The 24,404-nt window shown below is 52.8% G+C and overlaps 8 protein-coding genes across 8 annotated transcripts; 3 read left to right on the top strand and 5 right to left on the bottom strand.

The window, feature by feature from the left end:
- Positions 1-42: 42 nt before the first annotated feature.
- Positions 43-3,474, bottom strand: NECHADRAFT_77775 (uncharacterized protein; the record flags this gene model as incomplete). The annotated part of the gene is made up of 4 exons (XM_003052556.1): positions 43-1,129; positions 1,185-3,154; positions 3,207-3,357; positions 3,413-3,474. 4 exons carry the CDS (start codon positions 3,472-3,474, stop codon positions 43-45), a joined length of 3,270 nt encoding a protein of 1,089 aa, XP_003052602.1.
- A 1,316-nt stretch (positions 3,475-4,790) lies between these two features.
- Positions 4,791-5,399, top strand: NECHADRAFT_67376 (uncharacterized protein; the record flags this gene model as incomplete). Its single annotated transcript, XM_003053066.1, has 1 exon — positions 4,791-5,399. One exon carries the CDS (start codon positions 4,791-4,793, stop codon positions 5,397-5,399), a length of 609 nt encoding a protein of 202 aa, XP_003053112.1.
- Positions 5,400-5,561: 162 nt separating this feature from the next.
- Positions 5,562-8,292, bottom strand: NECHADRAFT_99640 (uncharacterized protein; the record flags this gene model as incomplete). Its single annotated transcript, XM_003052555.1, has 5 exons — positions 5,562-6,206; positions 6,259-6,693; positions 6,727-7,666; positions 7,715-8,148; positions 8,200-8,292. 5 exons carry the CDS (start codon positions 8,290-8,292, stop codon positions 5,577-5,579), a joined length of 2,532 nt encoding a protein of 843 aa, XP_003052601.1. The 3' UTR covers positions 5,562-5,576.
- A 680-nt stretch (positions 8,293-8,972) lies between these two features.
- On the bottom strand, positions 8,973-10,727 carry NECHADRAFT_91891 (uncharacterized protein; the record flags this gene model as incomplete). Its single annotated transcript, XM_003052554.1, has 4 exons — positions 8,973-9,472; positions 9,504-9,505; positions 9,636-10,076; positions 10,135-10,727. 4 exons carry the CDS (start codon positions 10,725-10,727, stop codon positions 8,973-8,975), a joined length of 1,536 nt encoding a protein of 511 aa, XP_003052600.1.
- Positions 10,728-12,571: 1,844 nt separating this feature from the next.
- Positions 12,572-13,977, top strand: NECHADRAFT_59124 (uncharacterized protein). The gene is made up of 3 exons (XM_003053065.1): positions 12,572-12,833; positions 12,888-13,466; positions 13,515-13,977. The coding sequence occupies exons 1-3, from the start codon at positions 12,654-12,656 to the stop codon at positions 13,824-13,826; spliced, it is 1,071 nt and encodes a 356-aa protein (XP_003053111.1). The 5' UTR covers positions 12,572-12,653; the 3' UTR covers positions 13,827-13,977.
- A 403-nt stretch (positions 13,978-14,380) lies between these two features.
- On the bottom strand, positions 14,381-16,137 carry NECHADRAFT_35170 (uncharacterized protein; the record flags this gene model as incomplete). The annotated part of the gene is made up of 4 exons (XM_003052553.1): positions 14,381-14,498; positions 14,553-14,938; positions 14,993-15,926; positions 15,995-16,137. 4 exons carry the CDS (start codon positions 16,135-16,137, stop codon positions 14,381-14,383), a joined length of 1,581 nt encoding a protein of 526 aa, XP_003052599.1.
- A 765-nt stretch (positions 16,138-16,902) lies between these two features.
- On the bottom strand, positions 16,903-18,437 carry NECHADRAFT_67362 (carbohydrate esterase family 9; the record flags this gene model as incomplete). The annotated part of the gene is made up of 3 exons (XM_003052552.1): positions 16,903-17,274; positions 17,323-17,993; positions 18,057-18,437. The coding sequence occupies 3 exons, from the start codon at positions 18,435-18,437 to the stop codon at positions 16,992-16,994; spliced, it is 1,335 nt and encodes a 444-aa protein (XP_003052598.1). The 3' UTR covers positions 16,903-16,991.
- Positions 18,438-19,363: 926 nt separating this feature from the next.
- Positions 19,364-22,562, top strand: NECHADRAFT_35408 (glycoside hydrolase family 3; the record flags this gene model as incomplete). The annotated part of the gene is made up of 5 exons (XM_003053064.1): positions 19,364-19,419; positions 19,625-19,743; positions 19,801-21,081; positions 21,131-22,359; positions 22,407-22,562. The coding sequence occupies 5 exons, from the start codon at positions 19,364-19,366 to the stop codon at positions 22,560-22,562; spliced, it is 2,841 nt and encodes a 946-aa protein (XP_003053110.1).
- Between the last annotated feature and the right edge of the window lie 1,842 nt (positions 22,563-24,404).

Raw genomic sequence — 24,404 nt, 5'->3', positions numbered from 1 at the left:
AACTCCAGGCCGTCTTTTTTTATCTTTTTTGTCTATTCATGTCTACCATTCTGGTGCACCACCTCCACAGCCATTGGCAGCAGCCATCAGCTCCAGGGGCTTGGTTGACATCTTACCACCAGCCGTTGGCCTCACGCCTGGCTTCTTACCGCGCAGACCAACAAAATTGATACGTCTATCTAGCTCGGCCAGCGGCGCCTCGCCAGCCTCTCCCTTCTTGACCATCCACTTCCTTGTGCCCAGCGCGGCATCGAGCTCCTCCACGGGAGGGAGCTTGAGGTACAGCATGCCATCGGGACGGGCCTCGGTGGGGAACGTGGCGATGGAGAGCTTCTCATCCGTCTTGCAGGAGCCGTTTCCGAGGTCAAAGTTGCGCTTGTGGTGTGGGCACGAGACCCAAGGTGAGGTCTTGGTATCCTCAGGGGCGTCAGAGGACTTTTTCTTGTCACAGGGCTCCTGACCGACGAGACCGTCGGAGAGGATGAAGGCACGCTTGTGAGGACACATTTGCTGCGTGGCGTAGTAAACGCCCTGGATGCGCCAGACAGCAAGCTGAGTATCGCCGCGCTTGATGGTGGCGGATATGCCATTGGGCAGCTCATCAGCGCCGTCAAAGTAGGACGTCTCGATGATGGGCTCCCACGCCGTCATGGACCACTTGTCCTTGAGGCCCTGGAAGTCGTCAGTGGCGGCGTCGCCCACCCAGAACGCGGGCCGCTTCTGTCCGCGATCAGACTCGACTTCCATGTTGGGCGTCGTCTCGGCTGTGTTGTTGAATTGTCGGAACTTGGCGGCGATGGCAGGTGTGCGGATTGCTTCGGCCCACTCGTCAAAGAAGCTGTCGACGAGCTCATTCATCTGGGCCTCGAGTGACGCGCAGATGCCTAGCTTGTCGTCGAGGATGACCTCTTGGAGATACTTGAGACCACCAGGGAGATTCTCGATCCAACGTGCCGTACGCTGAAGCTTGTCTGCTGTGCGGATGTAGAACATGAGGTAACGGTCCAGGATGGGTACCACTTCGGCGGGAGGCACATCCTTTGCCAACAACTCGGCATGGCGAGGCTTTGCGCCTCCGTTACCGCCAACAAAGATATTGAAGCCCTTTTCCGTGGCGATCAAACCGAAACTGAAATCATGTTAGTTACATAAAGGTGGACATCGGAATAGGGATAGAAACATACTCTTTGCTTTGGGCTTCAGCACACTCACGCACGCAACCACTTACACCACCCTTGATCTTGTGCGGTGCTCGTACACTCTTGTACCGCTCCTCGAGACGAATAGCCATGCCGACGCTGTCGCCAATACCGAATCGGCACCATGTTGAGCCGACGCAGCTCTTGACCGTACGTAGGGACTTGGCGTAGGCGTGGCCGGATTCCATGCCGGCAGCGACAAGCTGACCCCAGATGTCGAGGAGATCCTGCTTCTTGGCTCCAAACAAATCGATACGCTGACCACCTGTGATCTTGGTGTAGAGGTTGTACTTTCTCGCCACCTCACCGATAGCGACAAGCTTCTCGGGAGTGATCTCTCCACCCGACACACGGGGGACGACGGAATATGTGCCGTCACGCTGGATGTTGCCCAGGAAGCGATCGTTGGTATCTTGAAGACCGTAGGTGGTCTTGTCCATGACGTGTCTGTTCCAGAGCGAGGCCATGATGCTCGCCACGGCAGGCTTGCACAGCTCGCAGCCGACACTGGTCTTGTCGTTTCCAACCTCGCGCATCACCTCTGGCAGCGACTTGAGACGCTTCACCATGACAATGTTGAAGAGATCCACACGGGAGTAGTTGAAGTGAGGGCAGAGGTAGTTTGTCACCTCGTTGCCCATGGATGCCATGGTCTGGTTGAAGATGGTGGTAATGAGGGGAACGCAACCACCACAGCCTGTACCGGCCTTTGTGCACTTCTTGAGACTCGTGACATCCTTGCAGGTACCGTCCTTGACGACCTTGACGATATCACCCTTTGTCACGTTGTGGCACGAACACACCTGCGCATCATCGGGGAGGTCGTCGCCACCATCGTCGTCCTTCTTTGCACCAAGAATGAGTTCGCTTGGGGGAACATCAAGCTCCTTCATGGACTTGACCATGGGCACGAGCTTGACATAGTCATTGACATCGCCAAGCATCATACCACCAAGAAGGTACTTGCCATCCTTGGTAAAGATGTACTTCTTGTAGATGTTGAGAAAAGGGTCCTTGTATGTCAAGGCCTGCACCGACTTGGCCGAAGAAACGTCACCGTTTTGCAAGTTCTTGGCAAACTTGGGTGGAAGAGATGCAGGACCATCACGGTCGGCGAAGCAGTCACCGAAGCTGGCGACGTTGACACCAAGAAGCTTGAGTTTTGTGCTCAGGTCGGGACGCTTAAAGGTTCGGGGCGAGTGAAGTTTTGCTTGGGTGAGGTTGAAGGCGAGGACTTCTGCCATTTCGACACCGGGGGCGATAAGACCATAGGCCATTCCCCTCCAGCTGGCACACTCTCCAATGGCGTAGATGTCTGGCATGCTTGTTCTCAAGTCGTCGTTGACGACGATACCACCTCGCTGACCGAGCTCAAGTCCAGAGACCCTAGCAAGGTCATCTCTGGGCTTTACACCGACAGCGAAGCACAGCGTTGAGCAGTCAATCTCTTGGGAATCTTCAAACACCACACCGGTGAGCTTGTTCTCCTCATCAGTCTTGATTCTGGAAACACCCTTGCCGAGCATGACGTCCACGCCGAGCTGTGAGACCTGGTCCACCACCATCTTGCCAGCAACATCATCGAGTTGTCTGCTCAGGACATAGGGTGCCTTCTCCAGCAGTCTGATCTTGTTGAATCGCTCTAGGTCTAACATGGCCTTGGCAGCTTCGAGACCGAGCAGGCCGCCACCGACAACCACACCGTTGGTACCATGCTTCGAGTCGGCAAACTCGATGAGTTTCTTGAGATCGTCGATTGTGCGGTAAACAAAAACACCGTTGGCGTCATGACCGGGAAGACCTCGGGGAAGGATAGCATCGGAGCCGGTAGCCAGGACGAGGATGTCGTAAGGGTATGTCTCGCCGTTGGCGCATTCGACCGTCTTGTCGTCTGTGTTGATACTAGTGGCTTTGGTGTTGACGTGGTAGTTGAGAGATCCCTCTGCCTCGGCATACTATATCATTCGTCAGTGTCTACCAGGATATGCTCGATGCGGCTCAACCTACCCATTCTGCTGGGTTCATGTACAAATTCTCAATCTTCCGGTGCTCAAAGAAACTCGTAAGTCCTACTCGGTTGTAGGCGAGATATGGCTCCTCTCCAAGAACAGTAACAGAGTATTCTTTTGCTGTGGCATCGTACTTGAGCAGCTTTTCTCTACAAAAGCGTCAGATCATGTAATCGCTACATTGTCAGTGTCGAGCCCACTTACATGAAAGCAATGCCCACCATGCCCAGTCCGACAACGACCAGGCGTTTCTGTGTTTCACTCATGCTGGGCGGATTGAATTGTCTGTGAGTAGCCCTGTGGATGAATACCCTCAGAGAAATCCTGCAGCGGGACCCCAGGAGATTCCATGGTTATAAACAAGTCCTGATAGGAACCAGGAGCCCTGGACTGTGAGAGGGTCTCTCGGTCTCGAGGCCCATGGCTATGGATCCTCTGTCTGGAGCCTCATGGCTCCTTATTCCCTATCGAGAATTGCATCTCCGGCTCAGTCATGGCGCCATTGGCATCTCCGGGAGAAACGTTCTACTCGCCACGGGGGGCTCTGTGTCTCGTTATCAAAGATCGGCCAGCTGGGTGGTAGAGGCCCTCTGGTCGGAAGGGGAACCAATCAATGAGCTCAGAGAGGACAGCGGCCGCACGGCTCGGGAGCGGCCTTTGTTGGCGTCTCTTTTGTAAATGCTCCGCGGAGATGGACGTTTACTCAGGGACGTGGGGCGTCGGGGCGGTGCGTGGAAATCCGACAACAGTCATACGTCGGACAGACCATGTTAATGTCGTGAGATGAGCAGATGAGGGCTCTGACGATGTTATACGGTTTCTTTTCAGCGGGTATTTGCTTGTCACGATGAGTCGCGGTGAGCTGCTACTCGACCACGGTGAGACGAGAACCTACAACAAAACATGGGTCTCCGAATTATGACCGGAGCCGCAAGTCCTTTTCCGTCTCTTTCATTTTGTGACCGAGTTATTTTTGATGCCTTTTCATCTTCCCTGCAGTTGAACCTTTTCCTCGGAGCCAAGCTCTCTTCCCCTTATCAGTTGGATCAAGATAAGGCGCATCTCTGTTCGAGGCTATTGCAACACCAACGCTGTGACTGGCTGAATGAGCTATCCCCCACAGAGATAACAACAAAGGATACTTGTTTTCCGGGGAGAAGAAGTAATTGTAAATTTGAATGCCGAAATCAAGTTGTTTAAAAGTCTCTTGACGGGCGCACTAGGATGCGTCTGGGGTCTGTTTTATGGGGGACATTGTGTAGTCCAAATTGAGCGAATTGGAATGATTTGATTGAAAACCTGCATTCTGATATTGCCGACTCATCCAAAGAATTAGTTGCATAGTCCTCATGAGAATATGACAAACTTGCATCGACCTTTAAATTCGAGATTAATGAAAGAAAAAAGAGAATTGTATGCCTTCCTCACTGGGCAATGTCGCATCTAAACCGGTCTCGGCCGAACCAGCACGTGGTCGCCCACCACGAACCCCTCCACCCCCCACGTCATCACGTCAACCCCTCCAAAAGAAGCTTCTCTCTCAATACCAAAAACCATCACGATAAACCACTCCTCCCCAGTCATGGCTACCACCACCACCGACGACGACGGCTCCTTCGTCTTTCCCCGCGAATACAATTTTCCAGCCTTCTTCACCCGCCAGACAAACCTCACCACTCTCCATGCCCAGCGCACAAAGTGGTCCGACCTAATCCTCTCATACGCTCGACATAATCGCATCTTCCGTCTTTCCCTCTCAGAAGCCGCCGACTCGGACCTTTTTGTCAACCGTAAACTAGACCGTCGTCTACAGTTTGATGATGTCCGCGATGTCGTCGTCTTTATGCATAAGGATGGCCGTGTAGAGTATGTCGGCGGTGGCACAACTGGTGACGTCGTTCTTGTATACTGGCGCAAGCCTGACGAGTGGGCTGAGCTCATTGAGAATTATGTCGACGAGACGGGCCAGAAGGGCAGCGTCCTGACTATCTATGAGCTTGTCGAGGGCGATGGCACCAAGGGAACTGGTAGGTTTACAAGGAACAAGCATGGGCAGTCACATTGCTCACCAATAGTAGATATCCATGGAATGGACCAAGATGTCCTCATTAAAGCCCTTAATGTCCTTGTCAAGCGAGGCAAGGCTCAAATCTTTGGCCAAGACGACTCATTAGGCGTCAAATTCTTCTAAACGCTGAACCCATTTTCACATCTCTATACATTACGCCGCCCCGAACGAGCCATCATCATCAGTACAGTACAGTACAGCATGGCAATTCGACCTACCTCCAACTCTACCACCGGCCATATTTCCAGACTTGCACCAAGCATCATCAAGAAACCTCTCCAACTTGCGTCCGAGTCTGCGTTACAGCTGGTCCGCGTAATAGTTCTCCACCAAAAACTTGTCGTCAAACCTCACTTGCTGAGCCATCGCCACGTCAAGCAACCAGTCAGGCGCAACCACTCGCGGCTCCATGTTGCCCTTTCGCGCCATATCTCGGAACCGATTCCACAGTTGCCGCTCATCGTGAGCCAGACTGCTCAGGAGGTAGACAGGTTCTGGAGGCGCATTGCCCTCCTCCTCCGCCGTCGTCGGTCGAATCGTCGTCCCGCTCCGTGCCCGATAGATCTTGAAGATCGCCCCATTCGCTTCGGCAATGGCCTTGTAACTGTCGGGTCCGTTTCGGATCTTTTCAGTACAGTAGATGGGAACCCCCGTCAGCAGCTTGCCTCGGTTCGACTTGGCACGAGCCACCGACTTTTCGAGGTTCACGTCATATCGCTTCTCCGTCTCCTTGTCTTGGAGGATATACTCGTCGATGTCGGGCAGCTTGCCCATCTCCAGGGTTTTGTCAATAAACGTGGAAGAGATGACGGTTGGCCCACGGGCTAGGGCGCATAGGAATTTGACGGTCCGAACAATGTGAGGGGCTGCTAGATAGTCGCACGGCTGCCCCTCTTGAACAATTTGGATACCCAGATCCCGTAGTTTTCTCTGTTCGACATATTAGAACATGTAGATGTAGACGAGGCTTACGCTTACTTACCCGATCCTGATCTTCCTTGTTCTTATCCCCAACCCATCTGCTGAAACCGGTCAAAATGACACGCATCTCGACGTCCGGAAGTGATTGCCTGGCCTTCTTGGCTGGCCGTTTTGCAGCATTATCCTCTTCAACTTCTGGGCTCTTTGCCTGCCTCTGTTTGTTGTTTGCCTTCTCTGCTTGATCCGCGGCCCGCTTGCCACCCCAAAGGGCGTTGCCTGTTTTGCTGCGCTTCTTCTCCTTCTCGTAAAGCGCAATATCGGGGGCAATAGCCTGCAAGAGATCTCGGGCCTTTGCCTTGGCACTGCGACCTCCCGTAGAAATCACAGACGGTGTATCGTTCTCCTTTTCGGCATGGCGAGCGCGAATCGGTGTTGCTATCGCGGCAGCAGTCTTTGTTGTCGTCCTCTTGGCAGGCCTTTCGTCCTCGGTCTCTTCCTGGAGATCATCCATATCCACATCCTCACTTACACGGCCAACAACAACGCCCTCCGCTGGCCCTCGAGAATATGCGTTCTCTTCCGCTGCCTCGAGAATCTTGCGCTTTCTCTTCGCTCCGGGAGACAATTTGTCGTCACCCCCGGGGTAGTAAAGCTCTCGCAACCTTGACTCATCAAAGAAGGTCTGCCCAATAATTTCGCCAAGGTTGGTTCGTGGAGGGAAGTGGTTGAACTTCTTAATGTTGATGGGCTTCAGCTCGCACTTAGCGTAGCTCTCCTCGATCCAGAGGTGGTTGATGACTGCGATGCCCCATTCGGGGGCGGCCTTGCATTTCTCGCTCGAGTCGCGCGCAGTGATGAGGTGGGTGTTGTCCGACTTCATCGTCTTGGTGAACTCGGCGCCACAGGCCCTAATGAGGTTTTCCAGATAGATCCGGGCCTCGCCGCCGTAGTTTGACACAGTGATACGCATGTTCTTGAATCCCTCGATGCCGTTTTTAGGAACCGGGTAGTGCAGCAGTCGGCGAAGAGGGGATGTCCAGTCATTATGGACGATAAGCCAGTAAAGCCACGCAAGGTTTCCCACGTCCTTGCATGACTGCGCGGCCTGAACATATTGAGGGCCGTCCCGGTATTGGCAGATAAACATGTCGCAATCCTCAACCTGTTCTACAACCTTGCCACCACCATTGACAATGATGTCCTTGACCACCTTGGTGAGCCTTTCAGTGATGCTCAAATCTGATGAGAGCATCACCCTGCGATCTTGGAAAACGGTGACTGGTGGGCGAACGACATCTCCGTCAGGTGGTAGTGGTAGATATGTTGGAGTTGGTGATGTAGCTCCTGTGAGGTTCTCATTGGTCGGAATCTTGAGCTCGTCCTCGGGTGACTTCTTAAGAATCTCGGGGTCAGGCAAAAGATAGGGACCTTCGTCAATGCGCTTGCCCAGCTTGAAGCAATCGTCGAACCTAGACATGTCAGTGACTCGCGGCTTTGTCATCTCAATTTTTGCCTACCAGTGCGGCAGAACAACCTTGCCCTTCCATCCCTTCTGGAGGGCAGCTTGGACCTTGGGATGATCCATTGATAGCGCACAGATATGTGTAGTCATTCGAGTCGCGTCCTTGGTCTCTTGTCCACCCAAAGCCATCGTGGCACCAGCGATGCTCTCCTTGTCCGTCTCTGGTAGATCGGCGCAGGTCACCACGACCTCGGCAAAAATCAACCTAGGGTCAGGAGAGAATGGTCGGATCTGTGCTTGTTTTCGGCGGGTGAGTGAGCTGGTGATCCATTGTGTTGTGACAACCGGAATCATGACAGCTTGCGACTCCGTGAATTGGGGGAAATCGATCGTATTCGAGATGATGTGTGTGACTTTCTCGATGGGGATCGAGCCGTCGCGTCGGGGTTCGCAGATGGTAGCGCCATGGTCCTCTAGAAGCGACGACAGCTGCAATATTATTAGTACGGTGAGAATTAGGGAACTTCAAGGCCATCATACTTCGCTAATGAGCTTCGGAGTCAACGCACTGCTCGAGACAAACGCGACGGCGCACTCAGCAAAAAGAGCTGAGCCTTTCGGGGTGTCTGCCATGTCGCGTAGCTCAATAGTATACGTTCAGATGAAAAGAAAAGAAAAGAAAAGAAAAGAAAAGAAAAAAACCCTAGAAACAAGGAGAGCACCTTGGCCAAGACATGAACACGAGAGGTGCTGGTGCTTGAGCTCAGTTTTGGTTGCGCAAACTTGTGATGCTCGCCGGGAAGTTTGCCGTGGGGTGCCTGATTGTCAAGACGCGCCGTCCACTCAACGCGAAGACGCCAGGCGCTCACGTGACAACGGAGACATTATGACGTTAGAGAAGGTTCCACCCGCCAATGGAAGCAGCACGTTAGAAGTGGAAGAACAGGGGTTGTGGAGTATCGCGCGCACAGTCGCGAACCACTTTACGCCACAAACTTGACCGCGTCTTGAGCATAACTAAGAGGCTCGATGGAAGACGCACCCAGAAATATCACCATGAGAGAAACTATATAAACCTAAAATATTGGAAATTCTCAAAGTGAATTTTCATCAACATGAACTGTTTTTCATCTCATCCCTCCGTTCAAACCGTTCGTTAACCATGAGCCTCTAGTATGGCTCGAGACTCTAACCATGGCGTCCGAGTCCCTTTACACATGCTTTCGTCCAAAAGTGATATCGCCAAGCGCCAGTGCCATTGTATACTTCAAACGTGTTGCACCCATTATACCCCGTCATCACATCATTTACCCTTATCCTACCACTCCCAGAGGCCCCCCTTCGTCCCTTTCTAGAGAAGCCAAGGCCACTGCGGCGCCCATGAGTGAGCTCTCCTTGGCCGAGACGAGCTTGATTGTCTTCTTTCCGCTCTTCTCCTTCTCTTCAGCCGCTACCAGGTCGTTCAAGTATGATTGGCAGCTGGCGAGATAACCTGGGTAGCTTTCAATCACGCCGCCGTTGTAGGCGACAGTTGTTTCGTTGAGGTCGCGATCTGCCTCGGCGCTCTCGCGAAGGGGCGAATCCAGAGGTAGCGTCGAGATGAAGTTGTTCTGGCTTTCGATGCGTAGGTTCCAGAACGTGTAGACGCCTGTAGCCACAAGTGCGCTTGAGCGGGTTGAGATGAACGAAGCCAGTTGCTTGAGGAATGACATGTCCGAGGTTGTGGGAGTGTGTGGTGATGGGTGACGGAGAGAGAATTGTTGACAGGCTGCATCAAGCTCATCAGTTGTGTCCCTGTAAAATGTCAGTATCCCTGGCTTGCATAAACTTGGTCACAAACATACCTCTGAATAATGGATAGAGTCTCAGTCGACAGCGAGTACGGCTTCTGTAGTGATGGTGGAAGCACAGCCCCAAAGACGCCAGTGGACTCGATCGCCTCAACAAGGGCGAGCCTGCAAATCTCGCCCAGATACATGCCGCTGACCATGTGCTCCAGGGGTTGAAACTCGGGCCGAGAATGGTTCTCAAGCAGCTGCCTGTCCCATCTCGTCAAGGGCAGGATATCACGCCCCATCATGCTAATCTCGCTGTTGATGATGACATGCGTGGCCTTCTCGAACCACTCAGGAGGACGTTGACCAAACTTGGAACGTCCAATGGCGGAGACGGGGAGGTAGGCTGCCATGTTGACACCGGTTCCGAGGATGAGACCGAATCTTGTCGAGATGTGGTTGTACGACTCCGATAGCAAGCAGGCACTCGAATCGTTGACGATGGCTCGAAGCTCTACACTGAGCCCACGGTTTAGACACGCCGTCCGTACGATTTGTCCGAGGTCCTGGCCGACAAGCCCCTTGTTCGCCGAGAAGCCTTTACCCATACCTTGCAGCTTTCCACCAGCCAGTGAAGTTTGCCTAAAATATATACGTCAGTTTCAAACAAAAAGCAAGGGGGTATAGAAAAGAAACTCACTCAATGGGAAAGCTCCACGCCATCGACATTGGTAGAGGATGGTCAGGACTACGATGCTCCTCCAACTCTGCAGACAGAGTCTCTAATATCCTCTCGGCCATCCAATCGAAGAAAGCCATGCCTTCCAGTGCTTTGATTTCAGGGCCTATGTAATAATTCTGGATGCTGACGATCTTGCTCTCCTCTCCCACGTCGGCTGTGCGCCCTCGCAATTCGACCAGTGCTACTCTGAGGGTTGAACCGCCAACATCCAAAGCTAGAAAACGACCGCATTCAGTGCCTCTGGGAAGTTGGTGGCTGTATGAGGGTAGCATGCACTGCATGTCGGTCTGGAGTCGGTCTAGGAGTTGCTCCCGTAGGTCTCGCGATAGTTGTTGTAGGCCATCTCGGTCGACGGGTCCAAGCAACAGAGCCTCAGCCTCCTTGAGAAACTTTTGTATAGTACGTCGCGACGTGGTACCAACACGAGGCTTGCCATCTGTGCCGAGCTTCACGGGACGGATCCAGTAAGCCAAGATGGCCTGGACCAGTGACTTGCCCCGCAGGAGGCTCTTGATGATGGCAGCTAGGAATGTCTTTCGAAAGGTCGCCATTGCAGAAACGAGCGGCTGCATACCATGGACAATGATGACGAAGAAGTAAGAGAAGATCGGAGGAGGAACCAAGTCATGGACACGGCGCAAAGTAAATACTTGACGGAAATACGAGCAAGAGGCAGGCTGGAGGATTCGCCTTTGAGGGGACAGATGGGGTGAGATGAGAGAGAGAGAGTCTTACGCCCCGATGGTCCCAGTGAGTGGATGGACAGGTCCGTCCAGTCGGCCGTCCGTGGATGGATGGCAGCACGCGCTCAGACGACGGGAGAGAAGAGACGGGACGTGAACGATGGATGGAAGCAACTTGACAGGGGGAGCTGATGAGACCTGCCAGGACTGGGTTCAGGTCAGGCAGGCCGGCGGGTAAGAAGCAGAGGGAAGCAGCAAAACCGCCGAGGACTCGAGGTGGCAGGGAGGAGTCGAGAAGCGGGCGGGTTTGTTTGTCGCCAAAGGGAATGGATGAGCGAGTCCATCCATGATGGACGGAGGGAGGTCCTGTCCTAGATTCAACGTCGCACAGGCACAGGCGAGGCGACACGCGACAACCGCCACTGAAACAAAAGGCTTTTAGGTAGGCGCTACAGAGAGTGCCGGCGCCTGGGAACGGGCCTTTACTCGCAGGAGCCGTTCAATTCGTGGTCTCAGACTCGACATTTCTGTTGGGTCAGATGGAGGAGGAGATGAGGATCAATGCCAGATGGGGGGGTTGTAACGTTGCGTGTGAGCGCCCCCGTGAGAAGTGGATGTTTAAACCAGCCAGCCTCTGCCACTACCAGCCCAGCCAGGCCCAGGGGAGGGTCACCTCTCAGTGGACCAAAGACACGGGAGCAAGGGAAATTGTTAGTGCACCGCTACTGAGAGCTACCACTAAGCTACCCCACGCCGAGGCTCGGTGGGTCAAAAGTCCCATCTGTGCCTTGCAACAACAAGGATTCATCTCGGCCAAAGCCAGCATCTATTGTTACTTCTGGGCTCCGACAGCACCTTGTTGTACAAGGAGAGCGCCCGCCTGCGAGTTGGAAGCCAACAAGTAAAAGAGCCCCTTGAACCCTGTCAAAAATGAGTCCTTTTGAGACCAATCCCGACACGTGGAGCTGGGCTTACGCAGACCCTCGACGGCCACCTCGGGTTGGTATCCAACATGGGCTGCGGCTCGGCGAGTGTTCTAGAAGGTGATGAGATGGGTTTACAAGATCTTGATGCAAGTCGAATACGAGAAGCAACAAAAGATTCGATCCCGTCGTCGCAGATTGACATGGTTCAAAGGTGGTAAAGGTGCCATCGTCCTGACCTTGATCAGGGACCGGACTGTAGATAACCTCCACTTCTGCCGAAAGCTACCTTACATCGCCGTCTACACTTTACCCCGAGTGGCCATGGTCTACTGGGACGTCATTTTTTCCACGCAGCGTTGCTTCAACCTTTGCGGTTCGTCCACTGTCAGCCAATTGAACGGCCGTTGGGTCATATGACTCTACACAACCTTGGCCATCATGAGCAATACAGTGCGATCTCACGACCCGAGTCACCCAGTTCAATCATATGCTTCTTCCAGTGAACGTTTCATTTCCAATCAGTCACTGCATCCAATAGTTTACATGATACTGTACATTGCAAGGCCCCCCGATGCCGCTCTCCTTCTCTCCACGCACACATGATGGATGGGATGGGCAAGAGGCGACCAATCTGGTGGGTTCCACGACGTATCGCACATGGCAAGTTTATTCTTGCTTGGCAGGAACTTTGAATTGTCTGTGTGTGCCTCCCCCCTCATAAGAAAGTCACATCTCGTGCAAAAGAAAGTCTGTTTTCTGCAAAACCCTCCATCACAAGAAACCTCACACAAACAACAGACCCTTGTCTATTGATCTTGAATACCCACACACTATCCCCCTTCTAGACATTTACCTACATCCCTACATCATGCGGCTCATCATCCGCGACGACGAGAATGCGGCATGCGCCTATGTCGCTAATTATGTCGCCGAGCGCATCAACGCGTTCCAACCTACGCCAGAGCACCCCTTCGTTCTAGGTCTTCCTACAGGATCTAGCCCTGTTGGTGTGTATGATATGCTCGTTCGCAAGTACAAGGCTGGCGAGGTAAGCTTCTCTTCAATATCATCCACTTACACGGTAGCTAACTAAACATCCAAGGTCTCGTTCGAAAATGTCGTCACCTTCAACATGGACGAGTACGTCGGATTGCCTCGAGACGATCCCCATTCCTATCACACCTTTATGTGGGAGCATTTCTTTTCTCACGTAAACATTCATCCTTCCAACGTCCACATCCTTGATGGCAATGCGCCCAACCCAGAGGCCGAGTGCGATGCATACGAGGATGCAATCAAGGCGGCTGGTGGCATCGATCTTTTCCTTGCTGGCATTGGCGAAGACGGACACATTGCTTTCAACGAGCCAGGATCCAGTCTCGCCAGCCGCACCAGGGTCAAGACCTTGGCCTACGACACTATTCTGTCCAACTCTCGCTTCTTTGACAACGATCTGAGCAGAGTGCCGAGAATGGCCTTGACCGTTGGTGTCCAGACTGTACTAGAGGCGAGGGAGGTTGTCGTCATCATTCTCGGAGCCCGAAAGGCGCTCGCGTTGCAAAAGTGTATCGAGCAGGGTGTCAACCACATGTGGTCGCTATCCTGCTTGCAACTTCACCCACATCCCATGATTGTGGTCGATGAGGATGCGACGCTAGAGCTTCAGGTCAAGACGGTCAAGGTAAGCAAGCAAGTCAAATCACAGTGCTCTCCGCTAACATATTCCCAGTACTTCAAGAGTATCGAGAAAGTCGCTCGTGAGCAAGGATTCGAGCAGATTCTCCCTTCCAAAGTCCGCACCGGCAACGTTGCCATCCCCGCAACCAAGATCGAAAAGGTTCAGACCCCGACAGTCATTGCCCCTGAACCCATTGCTTCTCACCTCTTGCGGGCGACGCCCACGGCCGACGCTGCTAGGAGATCTCCCTCTCCAGACCTTGTCCCCGACCGAATGGCATCGCGTATCCCCGAGCCAAGCCTGAACGGCCGGCTTACTCCAAAGCCCGAGATGCAGAGTAAGGCAAACGTTATCGCGGTTTAACAGGTTTCAAGTTGAGTAGTCACATACCTGGAATCCTGGGAAAATAGAGACGGAGCAGGTCTTGTCCAGTCGCTACATTATTGTTTCGGAGTTGAGGATACCACCAGACTGTACCAGTAGGGATAGAAGAATAAACCCCAAATAATGCTGACACGCTGGAAAGGGAGGCGTCTGCTTGGTCTAAAAGTAAAAGAGACATGGCATGGCTTAGGGAGTTGGTCACGTTGGGTTGGATGTTGGGCGTTTGGTGTTTTACAGCGTCACCTAGGCTCGTGTCTGGCAATATCATATTTGTAATAGTACTCGTTGAACTTGCATTGAAAATCTAGGGTATATGTGCAAGCCCTTTCGTGTCCTGAATGAACCAGCTGTTCATTATCTGTCTCGAGCTCTGCTCACCCGGTCCTTGATGCTTCTTCCCAAGATCAACTGCTCCATGAAATGGGCTAATAAGCCGATGCTAACAAATAGTAGAGTAATATACACCACATAACCAACCTCTCACCTCCAATAAAAATTCATAAATCATCATTTTGCGCCAAATTTCCTCACTTTTACTCCGGGGCGAAATATCGCTTCGCCTTGCTCCTCAACTGCTGCGCCTTCATCTCGGGTGGCATGATGGTGTGATGGACCACGTGCGGTCTGTAGACGGCATCGACGGGTGGCATCCTGAACATGGTCAGCGAAATTCCAAGGAGAAGAACAAGATGAATTATATCATACCAATCGTCCACCGTCAGCGGGAAGTACTCATACAGCGGGTCAGCCTCTTCTGCAGGGCTGGCTTCCCGGTTTACACCTGTCGTGGAATGGTTCTTGCCCGAGTTGGGACTATGTAGCTCAGCACTGGAGCGATTTGGACTTCTCTCATCCTCTGATAAGGATAGGTTAATTGGGAGAGAAGTGTTTTGCCGTGATGCCGAGCTTCTGCTGTTGTGGGTAGTCTGTGCTTTAGCAGAGCTACTGGAGTCGTTTGACCAAGCTGGAATTGGTGGCCTCGCCATTGTTGGTGATAGAGCCACTCGCTTGGCGGGATGAGGGCTGGCTTGCGGCTGAGGGCTGGGTAATGGGTGAGATAGGGGCTGGGGTGTTGTCCAGTCGTTAGTTTGCTGACTGGTCAGGATTGTTGACGTCGAAGATGGATAAATAGAGCTTACCTGGACGCTGCTAGCGGAAGGAAATCTTTGTGGGAAAGCTTGAGAATTCTCTCGCTCCAACTTTAGTGTTGGTTGATCAGCATTGGAGGTTGATGTGCTTCTTCTATCGAATCGCTTGTCGCCCGTCAGGGGAACGTCCTTTCTGCTATCAAAGTTCCTCGGGCTCCGGCCTCGTACAATGACTGGACCAGACTGTATCTCGGCAATTTTGACAAACTCCCCTGTCTGTGTTTTGCCTAGGAGGCTGATCTTGACAACGTAATGTTGCTGCAAGCCCTTTCTTCGGCCGTTGTTGGCGGTGGCGTGCTTGAACTGGAGTCTTTTCCAGGACACGGGCAGAGATACTCGATGCGCGTCTAGTTCCTGACCTGTTGAAAGATCAAGAGTGATATTGGGTGGAGCGGAAACAGCTTTTGTGTCTTCCCCTCCTTGTGGGTTTGCATTCTTCCAGGGGATAGATATAATCTCGGTAGATTTCCCCTCGATGGATTCGACGGCGGTAATGGATGCCATAAGCTCGAATATTTGAACGTGTTGCCCCTGCTCATTCATGATATTGGTGATCATCCGGGGAAGGGTGATCTGCCCCGAGCACTGCCACAGATTGCGTCGATAACACGTCAACTCGAGAGGCCGTCCCGTCGAATCGCCGCCAAAGACGTCCTCGGCCACAAAGAACATGCCGTATAACTCGGCAGTCATGTTTGCCTCGACAAACTGGTTATTCTCGTTGATGATAGTGGCGCTCGAGACCGGGGCAGAGAAGCCCAGGAGCTTATTGTCAGGCTCCTGGGGGGAGGATTCTTCATGCAGGACATCTTGGTGGGGCGTAGGCTCGTAAGGTCGCGACGAGTAGGAGAATGGATCTTCAAAGGTTGTTGAGAAGGCATCTAGGTCGTACGAGCTGCCAAAGGGGAGGTTCGGTAACGCGGTTCCGTCACTACAGATAGCTGTCAGCTTGTCGACTGGACTGGTCATTGCGCGCGCGCAAGTAGAAGCAGCACCTACAGTAGTGATTCGTCAAAGGTTAGATCTTGGTCAAAGACGTCCATTCCCATGTTCTGGGACTGTCCGGAGCTGAGATTCATGGCCATGGATTCGCTGGCGGAGGCGCCTGTTGGCAGCCCCGGCATTGAGTTGAAGGTGGACATGGCATTGTTCAGTTGAAGCGCACCGTTATTGCCCCATTGGATCAGGTGGGCGCGGCGGGGGATAGCGACACAAGACGATGGCGCGCGACTCTGTGAAACAGACAGAAACGATGATGCGGAAGCGGCGACGAGGGCGATTGTAGGCTGAAGCAGCGCTGGTCTCTAGAAGCGAAACAAGCGCGCTGAAGATTCAAGCAACCGACGGATCAGCCGACAAGCATCGGATGGAGAGAGCACGCAAGTTAGAATGAATGGAAGGGGAGCCCGCGGAGGTGGAGGTGGAGAGTGGAGGAGACTTTGTGGAGAGGGCCCACTGGGCTGGCTGCTGAAGTGCTGCCGGATGGTGCCTCCATCGGACCTTTGCTATCGCTGATTGGCATCGCTCCAACAATTGGCCGAGCCCGGACGCCCTCATGCTTGAAAGCCGCAATCCCCCGCTGCACTCTGCCGCCTGTTGAGGGACATGGGGCTCTATCAGTGGGTGGTCTCGAGCATGGCTTCAGAAGGGGCTTGGCCGCCGGTTGCGCTACGGTTTAGCGGGTGGCTCACTATCGCCAATCGGGCAGCTGGAAGGACCCTGAATATGCGATGGAGCTTGCACACGCATGAAATCCATCACATGGATCATTCACGCATATACACACAGGATGGAATAGATATCATATCAGGTTGTTCAAACGGTTCAATCTTTTTATCCTTATCAACGCCGTCTACCGGAACTCCTGGCTCGTTTGTTTAACCACTGAACCTCTAAAACCGCTTATGGGGAATACTCTTCAACTCTAATGCGTACAGTCTTGTTCTCGTAACTCGATACTCAATAATAGGAAACCTTGATCCACCCTTGGCAACTTTCACATGAAGTTTCCGCCCTTTTCAGCCCGGGAGACCCTCTCGCCAAACTTCCACACCTCGTCTAGAACAAGGCGATGGTAGGCTCCTCCAACCTCGCCCTGACTTACAGCGTTCTCGGATAGGATCACGAGGTCGGCGTCGGCACCCGAGTCCAATGTACCCTTGACTCCTTGCAAGCCGAGCATGGCAGCAGGCGTCGAGGTCACTGCTCCAAGAGCATGTGGAATGCCTGCTCCCGTCCATTGCATGAAGTTGTTGACGCACTCGAGCAGCGTAATCGAACTGGTCAAGGTCAGCAGCCACAATTGCTAATACGAAATAGCTACTCACCTTCCGGCAATCGTGTCCGAGTTCTCGAGCAGCAGCTTGGGACCCTTCTTGATAATATTGCATGTACCTTCCCCATTGGTCCATGGGTAAGCTCCATCTGGGAGACCGACAAGATGCATAGCGTCTGTGACGAGGATGAAGCCGTCAGGGTGCGCGTTGTAGGCGATTTTAATGGTCGTGGGGTGTAAGTGGATGCCGTCAGAAATGATGCCAAAGAAAGGTCTTGGCAGGCTCTCGGCCTTGCCCAGAACACCAAAAACACCCGGGTTTCTGTGATGCAGAGGGCGCATAGCGTTGAAGAGGTGTGTAATCATTCTGGCACCATTGCTAACTGCTTGGGACGCTTCCTCATATGTGGCCTCGGTGTGGCCAACCGAGTAGATGATGCCCCTCGAAGTGATCTCGGGGATGAGACTCATCATCTGTCCTCGCTCAGGAGCGGCAGTGATCATCTTGATGGGCGACTTGCTTCCATCCTGGCGAGGGGTCATATTCTCACGGCCATAGCATCGTTCGAGGTCCTCAATAGACTGTGCTTGTAAGAGGACGTCGACATTGTGGACGCCGTTCTTGGTGGGGCTCAGGAACGGACCCTCGCAGTGAGCGCCGAGGGACTCGGCCCCATGATAGGCGATGCGCCGTTCCCCAGACGGGCCCAGATACGGGAGTGCCTGCCGGAGCATTAGCCTCATGTGTGATCCCCACCATCCAATCCCCAGGGAATGGAAGCTCACCTTTTGGTACATTTCTGGGCGCTGGCTCGTGATTGTCGGGATGTACGATGTCACCCCTGTCTTGACCAGTAGGCGATTGACTTGGTCCATGTTTTTGCCATATTCGGACATGTCGTCAAGCAGGGTCGAAAAGTTGAAGCCAAAGGCTCCATTCAGCTGGCTCTCGATCAGACCAGGGGCGATGATGCGCCCACCAAGGTCGATGGTCGAATCAGGGAGATGGAGTTCGCCGTAGAAGGAAGCCTGGCTGTCAACGATCTTGCCGGTGGCCGAGCTGACCCACAGGTCCTCCCAGACAAGATCACCATGCTTTAAGAGACGACAGTTGGTGAACTTGGTGATGCCAGTGGGTGGCAGCGTTGGAGAGATGGCGGCAGGCATGGTTGTGGTGGTGTTGGGAGCGTCTGCAGGGGAGTTTGTAAGTGAAGTGTCAGAGATGTTTGTGTAGAGCGCCTGTGGTTGTTGGCCGTCTTGGCGTGACTGTCCACGAGGGACAAATGAGGTGAAAATTGAAAGAGAGTCATGGCATACTAGTACTCGCCAGAGGCTATCACCAGACGCAAAGAAACCTTAAAAAAACCTATCAAGGCGCCGAGAACGGCCACGTTCCCGGATAGCCAGGGAAGATCTCGTCACCATCACGATTCAGTGCAATTACCCAGCACCGTGGATGGCAATCAGTCCCAGTGCCATCCGGACGGTGCCATCATGGAAGGCACAAAAGAACTGTGTGGAGACCCGAGTCACAACAAGGCAGTCGTCGACCTGGTATGGTTCCCCTTCCAGACTCTTGTTGATAGACCGGGGTATCGATGGAGCCGACTGTCTGGATACAAGAGCGTGGCATTCGTCCATCCGAGACCAAGAGCAACATTCATCCTTACCTTTTCGGATCTGTCTCGAGTCGACACAACGTGAAACCGGCCACTGCATGGCATCGCCGTCCTGTTGCCGCCGACCCTCAGTTGCTGTCATTGTTCATGTAACGTTAACTCATGGGGCGCAACCCATGATCACCGAGCAACGGCCATAAGACAACCTGACAACCCCACCCAGTCCGACACAAGGTATCCTCGGGCCTCAGCCAACCAGGACGCGCCATTCCCGTTTACCGAAGTTTAGCAGCCATGGCCCCTCCCGGGTCAGCATCCTCCTCATCCTCGAGCGAAGACTACAGCAATGCATCGCATCGTTACCTCAAGCACACGCCGACGACGGGGACGTTGAGGGGCGATCGCAGCAACCGGCACCAGAGAAGAAGCAAGTATCATGTGACGAGGCATCATCGTCACCGCCGCCCACAGACCATGGCCCATAGCAATGACGACGCCGACCTGGATCCGATATGGCAGGATCTCGACCGGTACGTACCCACTCCAAGCCTCCAGCTCCAACCACCACCACCAACCCACAGCTCCGCTCCGGCCCTCCGAGGAGTCCGTCCGGTTCCAACGGCAGCTGTCAAGTGTCAAGGGGCCTCCACCTTCGGCTCCGACACTCGGAGGAGTGCAGCGAGATGTCATTGCCAATGAATGTCTGGGCCACTCATGCTAACTGGTTGCTCGTAGTGCCATTGGGCAGATCCTGATTATGGGTTGGGATGGCACTGAAGTCACCCCCCAGATCAGGAGCCTTATCGAGGATCACCATCTCGGCTCCATTATCCTCACTGCCAAGAACCTCAAGTGTGAGTCACTTGCCAGCCATCTGCCCATAATCAATGAGCCATGCTGACCTTTTGAAGCTGCCCAACAAACTGCTGAACTTGTTCAAGAACTACAGACTATCGCCAAGAATGCGGGTCATCCACAACCCCTGTTGATTGCTCTTGACCAAGAGAATGGGGGCGTCAACAGTCTATTTGACGAGGACTATGTCTGTCAATTCCCAAGTGCAATGGGAGTTGCGGCCACAGGTCGAGCAGACCTTGCCTATGAAGTCACCAAAGCTACGGCAACTGAGATCTCTGCTTGTGGTGTGAACCTCATGCTAGGTCCAGTTCTTGATGTCTTGAACAACGCTCGCTACCAACCTCTGGGAGTTCGCGCAACGGGAGACGACCCGCAGGAAGTATCTCAGTATGGTCTTGCTGCCCTGAGAGGAATCCGTGATGCAGGGATAGCTTCCTGCGGGAAACACTTCCCTTCATATGGAAACTTGGACTTTCTTGGTTCAAATCTAGATGTTCCCATTATTACCCAAACACTGGAAGAACTGAGCATAAGTGCTCTGGTTCCCTTCCGAAACGCCATTGGGTCTGGCAAGTTGGATGCCATGTTCATCGGGGGCTGCGGTATATCCAACCCGTCCATGAGCGTGAGCCATGCTTGTCTATCCGACCAAGTGGTGGATGACCTGCTCCGCGATGAGCTCGGTTTCAACGGCGTTGCCATCTCAGAATGCTTGGAGATGGAGGCCCTCAGTCATGAACTTGGTGTACAGAACGGTGTTGTCATGGCAGTGGAGGCGGGCTGTGATCTGGTCCTCCTCTGCCGTGCCTACGATGTTCAACTCGAAGCTATCAAGGGATTGAAACTGGGCTACGAGAACGGCATCATCACCAAGGAGAGAATCTTTACTTCGCTGAGGAGAGTTCTTCAGCTCAAGTCAACTTGCACATCTTGGAACAAGGCACTGAACCCTCCAGGCATTTCCCTCCTCTCTCAACTTCACCCATCCCATCTTGCCCTATCACTCCGCGCCTATGATGACTCCATCACTGTCATTCGGGACAAGGAGAAGCTACTCCCCCTCTCTGCCTCAATGCACCCAGGAGAAGAATTACTTCTACTCACGCCCTTGGTCAAGCCACTTCCCGCATCCTCTCTGACCAAAAAGCTCCTCAGTACCAAGGGCGACCAAAGCCAAGCGTGGGGTTCTCACCACATATGGGCACATAATGACCGAGACCGCAGCGCCATCATGAGCGGAGAGGGTGTGTTTCGAGAGTTTGGTAAATCTCTTGCGCGAGCCCGCAACGAAAAGTTGCTCCATACCAGCTATACAGCGAATGGAGTACGCCCAGGTGAGATGGCTTCCAGCCTTGGTAGAGTACCATTTGCTAATTAACGTAGTGCATGAAAACTTGATCCATAGGGCATCTTGTATCATTATTGTCACGGCTGATGCCAACCGAAATCTCTACCAAGCTGGCTTTACCAAGCACGTCGACATGATGTGCGCGATGCTTCGGAGTAGAGGCCAGAAGAAGCAGTTGATCGTGGTGGCAGTCAGTTCACCCTACGACTTTGCCATGGACAAGTCAATTGGCACGTACCTCTGCACCTTTGACTTTACGGAGAACGCTCTGCACGCTCTTGCAAGGGCACTTGTGGGAGATATTACACCTCTTGGGACCCTACCGGGCACCTTGAGGAAGAGCAAGAAGGTCCTCAAATCAAGACAACACTGGCTCGTTGAGGAGTATCACACAGACCGTGATGCCTCTGGCCTAGAAGATCTTATACGAGCTATCCACCGAGCAAGTGCACCAGATCTACAATTCCTACGGACCACAACTGCTGCAACCTTTCAACTCAAGAACCCCAACATCGCTGAGGCTCACGTGGTTGTGAGAAACAGCAGCACAGGCGCTCTGTATGGCTTCGCTGCCACCTACTTTTTGCACGGAGTTGGCATCTTGGCAGCGATCTTTGTTGATCCTTCTAAACGGGATGTATCCATCGGTAGATCCCTCCATCGGCGGGCGCTCAGGAGTCTCATGCAGCGGCGCGGTATCAAAAAGGTCCAACTTGGCTCTGCCTTTCCTGGCGTCTTCCTGGGAATCCCCGTCGACATTGAGGTGAATACCGTCAAGGAGTGGTTCTCAAACAGCGGCTGGGATGTGCAATTCCCTCGAAGAGTCACCAACATGATTATCCAAGACCTCCCCAACTGGTCTGCCCCAGAGGGTCTACTACAGAGCATACAACGGGCCAACATCAGCTTTGACCTGATTCACGGTCTGGACAACGGGGACGGTGTCCTTAGCCACGTTCGTACGCACGCCAATGCAGAGATCCTTGAGCTGTATCGATACGCTCTATCCGACAACAAGTCATGCGGAATTGTGCGTGCAAAGGACGCGACGGGCAATCTACTCGGCACTATTATTATCTCGAAACAACATGGCTCTCTGGCAACACACGTACCAGCTCTGTTGTCCCATACTGAGGACATCAGTGGTATCCTTGCACCAATTGTCCCAGCAATGCCACAGTCAAACCTCGTTTTGCAAGGCTTGGCACTCATGGGTGTCCGCCAGAGCAAGGGTCACAAGGCAGCCAAGGTTGTTTTGGGCTGGGTAAGTTTAGTCTATCTGTATCTTTAGGAGTTTTGCTAATGGTATAGGTTGTGGATGATGGCACTGAGCCGCTGGCTGCCATGGGATTCGAGTCGCTTCAAGCTTTTGAAGAAATCACTAACTCTCCAGAGAATGTAAGCAACAAGCCAGACCTTTACTTGAAGCACTATCTAATCATGCAGCAGTTTTCGAATCTTGGATGAAAGTTATGTAGGAGTTGGAAATTCCTCAGTCACCCTTGGGTAGTTGATGTATGATAGATGCCAATGTGACGGTTATTATAGTATTTCACGACGACATCTTGGCGCCAGTTCTACGCCCGCGTCCATTGTCGAGTCAGATCACAGCATTAATCTTGAAGATGACAAAGGCACGGGACATGAAATGAACTCCAAAGCTGGCCCACTCTCACTGGATTGTCGTCGGGCGTTGAATTGGCACATCGGGAATGAAAAAAGCACTCGGCCTTATCTTCGTCCGAGTCCAACCCAGGGGAGAAGCCCAGGTTCCCAACATGCACCTAATCAACAAGCATCTCCTCAAAGGTGAGGCTCTGATACTATTGCTCTTCCTAGAGCCCCATTGTCGCATCCTCACTTGCTGTGCGTAGGTGGCGAGCTCCTTAGAAGGTGACAGGAGAAATTGTTGACGGGGTGAGTGCTGAAAGAATATGCTGTTAGCTACCTATCCAGGAGTCCTAGATAATGGCTAGAAATACACAGGGAACAACATACGAAGGATAATGGGATATTTTTTCTCCCTTGGTGAAAAGAGAGGTATTCGAGGATGATGCAATCTGGTTGGCTCGTTGTGAGTTAAGTTCTTATGTTTTCGCAGTGCTAATGCTTGTGAAAGGCGAGGGAGCCTAAGAAGCCGATGGCTGTGAAAGGGCGAAGGAGCTGGAGGAGCTATCGCTTGTGAAAGACGAGAGAGCCCGATGTGGTTTGCGTTTATGAACGGCAAGGGAACGAGAGGTTTAATGCAATGGTTGAGTTCAGGTTGGAGGTACGTCGCTTTGAGATTTATCAACACTGATGATAGGCAGTGAATCACTGCTTACATTGTTCATGTGACCTCTCCGTCTGTGCAAGCAGGATAAGGACTCAGTACGGCTTGCTGTGACTGTGGTTAGTTGGTAGTAGTACGTCACCCTCAATCTGGCGATGCCCTCATCCTCTTTTTGCCCTTCGTCAGGGCCTTGCCTCGTGCCCCTCTGGCATGTCTGATGAATTTCTGACAGCATTCGCTCATCACATTTCACATCATTGACATACATCTTTATTACCATCGCCATGTTGCTCTGTAATCAACCCCACGCTCATCTGCCATGGAAGGTGGAATTATCCACAACGACCCAGCACATGGGAGATAAGCAGCGCTCTTCCCATTAATCTCTCTATTCATGCGATCATCCTCTGGCTCATTTATCCCATCAAGGGCCGGACTTCAACTACAACAAAGAACACATGATAGCATCATATCCCAATGCTAACACAGCGCTCTTCATGCGACAATGAAAGCTTTCCATTTGCCAACAAATCGACCTTCTGCCAACCAAGACCACTGCACTTTTCTTCTTCAGGCAATCAAAATTTTATCGCCCAGAAACTTGCGATTCTCGTCATAGAGGAGTTGGAGTGGCGCCGACACTGGTGATGCGAATGGCTCGCTCCTTCCTCAGCTGGGCCTCACCCCAGCTAGGCACCTTCCTTTTTACAATGCCTTCCACAAAACGACACTCTCTTGGTCACGACACAAATTTCTCCTTCTCTTCTTTTTCCCCTCTCTTCTTCCGCAACTCTCACGTCCATTTTCAGTCCACTTCTCCTCATGACATCCTGACACGACGTTATCCCTCTTCGGCTCTTGTCCCTCGTCTGGCACCTCCGATTGCCTTCTGGTTCCTCCCAGCCCCAGAATCTACCAACTCTGCCTCCCTTGGCTGGCCAGCCTCAACTCCTTCAACTACCCTGCCGGCTCTCGTCCCTCGTCTTTCGCTCCAGGTACCCATTGGCTCGTGTTCACATTCAATCTCGAAGAGAAGT

This window comes from Fusarium vanettenii (genome assembly GCF_000151355.1).
Source record: "Fusarium vanettenii 77-13-4 chromosome 3 genomic scaffold NECHAsca_2_chr3_3_0, whole genome shotgun sequence".
Classification (NCBI taxonomy): Eukaryota; Fungi; Ascomycota; class Sordariomycetes; order Hypocreales; family Nectriaceae; genus Fusarium; species Fusarium vanettenii.
This window is presented reverse-complemented; position numbering and strand designations above follow the sequence as displayed.